Genomic DNA, 4693 nt, shown 5'->3' with positions numbered 1-4693 from the left:
TCGAACAGACCGCTTATTTTATGATGGAAAGTTTATTTTGGAAAACCTTGAATCCCATAGTGTAAATAAAGAAGCACTACGACGCAGCTTAATTTTGATGATGAGCTGGTGCGTGTGGCCGAAGCATCATACGACGGTACGAAAGCGCAATGATAGGTTTAAGCATGCAAATGCTGCAACTTGCAAAGCAAACTCGACTCATATCCAGATAGATGATCCAAGGCAACACTTTCCATTACCAATATATAGTTTAGGCCTGCATGGCCTGAAAATCATTCATTTTTACACGTCTTAAATTACAGACGATTACGTTAAATATCTGTAAAAACTGGTTACAAATTATTTCTAAAAATAGTTTATGTAGTAGTGACACTGTCTAAGACGTAGCTTGGGCAGTACTTCTAGATATAATTAAACGCTAACCCCTTTAGTTTGTCTCTAATTGCATACGCATGTGATATCTATAAACAAGTTGCTGTTTGCTTTATAGCATGTCTGCACCTTTTCCGTTATTAAAGAGAGCAGGCATGCATGCAGCTGTTATTCTTTCTTTGCGGTACTCTATCCAAAGTGCTCTTCAAAGCAAGTACAATATATCTGTATTGCCCGGGAGAGAGTGACAGACTGATCATCAGTGTTACCTGAATATAGGTATAGATGTTGGAATTCGATTTGAATTCAAAGTCTGATTTAATAAAAAAAATTTAAACACACAAAATATAACCTAAAATCCGATACGGATACTGAAATTTGACTCAGATTCAAGATGTCCGATTTAGAAAAAATAAAATAGGACAGCAGCAAAGGATGCAAGCAAGCAGACACAAGAGAAGAAACAGTGCCAAGTTGTTATCTCGAACAAAGCAAAAAAGCCCAAGCCATAAAAAAATGAAAAAAGAGAGAGGATCTGCTCCTAAACCTGATCAATCCCAGCACTTCAGTACTAATCTTGGATTGTTATTAATCGGTAGTACTGTACAAAACTATAAATTAGTTAACGCTCATAGAATTGCTTGGAATGTGCCTTTGAGCAGCACGCATTTTTAACCAGATAATTCTTTCTTCCTTTGTGGCAAGGTACGCAAAACTACTGTTAACAGTAGTTACGCCTTTGCTAGTGCACTCCCAATGCTAGCGCCTTAGAAGGTGAAAGAGCGCAAAAATTTGAATGTCTAAACTCAACTCAAATGCGTTGGTGTCTTATGTTATGTCTAGAGACCCCCAATGCTAAAAGATAAATGAGAGATAATACTATCAAGGACGTTGCATTCCCTCTCATTGCATATTTGCTTTTTACTCGTATATTTGGTGTTATTTTTTTGTACTCTTGGATTTCGCAGCTAAGTTGTTTCTTGCATGAGACATGAGACATCTATCGCTTGTCTTTCTCTGCCTTAACTCTCATGCCACAACACTCTCGAGCGTCGTTAGAAGAACGGCCCTTAGTTATTATGGATTCTATAAGTTCTGACACTAGCATATGCTCCTAACAACTTTTACTGTAAGTCATCATGTATGTGGAATTAATTTAGCATCAGGAGATGCTATAGTTAGGTGTTTTAGTTATCATGGGGAAATTATATTATCTTTTAGGTGTCTGGCCATTAACTTTATAAGCAAACTGGTCTAAACAAAGGGAAATTTGCTTGCCAAATACTAATCCCACGTGTCATTTGACGTCGCACTGACTTTGCAGGTGGTATGAAAATAGTTTAATCAAATACGGCATCAAGGGAGAAGTTATCTGGAAATAGGATGTAACAATGTCATGAATGGCACTCAAGTCTCGATAACCAAGAACACAATCAGAACTGTATGCAAGAGAACAAAAAAAAAAAAAAAAAAAGCGAGAGGAGCCAGCAAGTTAATTGAAATTAAGGATCTCAAATTGAACAGCAGTAGCAGTGTAGCACCAAAGCAAGCAAATCCAGCGCATGCGTCAAGCACCACATGCACGCGCCGGCACGCCACACAGACACGGACGGAGGCAGTAGTAGTGAATAAAAAGCACACACGGTACCAGCCTCTCTCTTGCACACGCTCATACACTCAGCTCACTCGTCTACTATCAGCCTGTCGATGCATGTATCCTATCACCTTAGTTTGATAAATTAGCAACAAGTGACATCAAGTAGTTCTGCAACAACAAGCAAGGAACAACAGCGGAAGCTACACCTATGGCTTCTAGTCACGAGCTAGCAGGCAGCAAGGGCGATGCATGGCGCGCGGCTTGGCTTAGAGCCAGAGCGCGCCGGCTTCCTTGAGGAGCGGGACGAGCGAGCCGTTGATGTGCGCGGCCATGACGCGGTCCATAGCGCCGACGAGCTTGCCGCCGATGAAGACGACGGGGACGACGGGCGCGCCGGCGTGGCCGTAGCCGAGGAGGCGGGCGAGGGCGCGCTCGAGCTCGCGCCCGCGCGGGTCGAGGTCCAGCTCGTGCACCGTCGGGTGCACGCCCATGCCGCAGAAGAGCCGCTTCACGGCGTGGCACATGCAGCAGCTGCTCACGCTGAACACCACCACCGCGCTCTCCGACGCCAGGCGCTCCACGCGCGCCACCGCGCTCTCTGCCATCGCCGCCGTCGGCTTGTACCACGCCTGCTCAGCCGCCGCGTACTGCATTGTCGCTAGTTAATGGCACCGAGGCACGACTGGTGGTCAGTGAAAGAAGTTGGCTGCTGCTGCTAAAGGCGAGAGCGTGGGAGAGCAGTGTGTTTGCTGGCAGATGCCTGTAATGTAAGCGAAGATTGGCGACGAGCTTGAGACCTGATGACCAGGAGCAAGTGAAACTGAAAGGTGTATATATAGAGGAAAGAGGGGTGAATTGGTAATTTGAGGGAGGCAGGGAAAGAAGGATAGGCACTTCCAAGCCAATGAGGTCTTTTGGGGGTTCTAAGCCAATGCCGATTTTTTTTTTTGTTTGCCACTAGTGGAGTACTATTTTATTGTCCAATGTCTGGTGATGTGAATTTTTACTAGCAGGGGCAGTAACATTTTAATTTTTACTAGATAGAGTAACCCTAAACTCTTTGCGCCGAGAATTGATGTTTGGTTTGGCCCTAATTAATTTGTTAATCTACCATTCCATCGTGCATATGTGGACTTTTTATACATTGGGAAATGGTATGGGTATGAACTAGTTTTTTTTTTTTTTACTTTCTCTTGGCAGCTTCGATGATATGCACATATACACTTTCCTAAACTACTTTTTAATTTGTGAATTGTGATGCTCGTGTCACATGAAGGCATATATTTTAATTTGAGTAAATCACGATGGAAAACATGTGAAAAATGTCAAATTATACTCCGTGTACATGTATATACTGTAATGCAACAAACTCCACGTTTTGACCCGGTAGCTTCCTTACCTTAATTTTTTTTCCAAAGAACTGGGAGTTTTATTAATCAAAGGTAGTAAAATTACAATCTTTGGCAAGGAGCTCAGATACACAAGGAGGCGCATCTAGTCGCAAAACTGCAAACCCCACGCTCCTTTTCGCTAATTGAGGAAGCTCATGAACCACCCCATTACACCCCCTATTCACCTTCTTGATCTCTACTCCATGAAGAGAATTCAACAGTTCTTTGACTTCAATATAGAACAAACCCATGGAAGATCGATCCATCGAGGCATCCATAAGGCCCGGGACCACTATAGCACAATCCGATTCAAATACAATCGGCCTGCTGATCCATTCCACCAGCAATCTCGCTCCCTCTAGTGCTGCGAGAACCTCAGCTTCAGTGGCGCTGGCACATGCAGGAAATAGACTCCATGCAGCAACTAGTACTTTTCAGTGACAATTCCTAATAATAATACCGCTTGTTGCTGCTCCTGACACTGGATCATAGCTAGCATCACATTTTAGTTTTGCCCACCCTTCTGGCGGCGCTGTCCAGCACTTCCTTCGTCCAACATCCAAAACTGGCTGAGGCCCACCAACCAGGTTTTTTCTTTGTCGCACGGTGAACAGTGACTGCACATAGCTAAGCAGGAACACCACCGAAGCACCTGTTATTTTTTTCCTTACCTTATTTAGTTCATGCTCTCTCCTATTCAAAATATAAGTCATTTTATGATTCTTATTGGTCAATATATAACAATATTAGGTAGATTGATAAAGTAAGTTTGATGTCGGTAGATTCATCTGGAAAATACTTTTATTGTATATAGTCCTTTTTATCTTAAATATCATATTTTAATAGAATTACTGGTCAAAATTCTACCTTGTAGACCGTCGATGTCCTAAATAACTTAAATTTCTGATGATCAAAGTGAGTATTCCACATAACATATATTAATGTATAAAAGTATTACTACTAGCTACTAGTATCTGCAAAGATTGATCTAGTACACTGTTTCACTTGGCTGATATGTTGTGCTGCATGCAGACAAGTAATTGGATGAATCGAACGCTAGGCTTTTCATGCCATTGTTGCCGGAACACCGCAAGTGTACACCACCAAGATGTCTCTTTGTCCCCCTTGGCCCTTGCCTTTGTGCATAGCACTTTTTTGTGCCACAGCCTGTCTTTATCAGCGCAAAGCGAAGGCATTACTGAAAAATTGTTGGAACAAGATTTGATGGCGAGAGGGAGATAAAAGCTCCAAAGACCGGCTTTTGCTTCCACTTCAGGTTTCAGCCTATGTTCCGGGAATCATTCCGTGGACCATGGTCAACATGTTTCAAGGT

General features: G+C 42.8%; 1 protein-coding gene across 1 annotated transcript; it reads right to left on the bottom strand.

The window, feature by feature from the left end:
* Window positions 1-1884: 1884 nt before the first annotated feature.
* LOC133917512 (glutaredoxin-C3-like) lies at window positions 1885-2729 on the bottom strand. Its single transcript, XM_062361399.1, has one exon. It carries the CDS (start codon window positions 2620-2622, stop codon window positions 2236-2238), a length of 387 nt encoding a protein of 128 aa, XP_062217383.1. The 5' UTR covers window positions 2623-2729; the 3' UTR covers window positions 1885-2235.
* Between the last annotated feature and the right edge of the window lie 1964 nt (window positions 2730-4693).

Source organism: Phragmites australis, chromosome 5, assembly GCF_958298935.1.
Source record: "Phragmites australis chromosome 5, lpPhrAust1.1, whole genome shotgun sequence".
NCBI classification, from domain to species: domain Eukaryota; kingdom Viridiplantae; phylum Streptophyta; class Magnoliopsida; order Poales; family Poaceae; genus Phragmites; species Phragmites australis.
The sequence above is the reverse complement of the archived record's forward strand: the minus strand, read 5'-3'. Positions and strand labels throughout refer to the sequence as shown.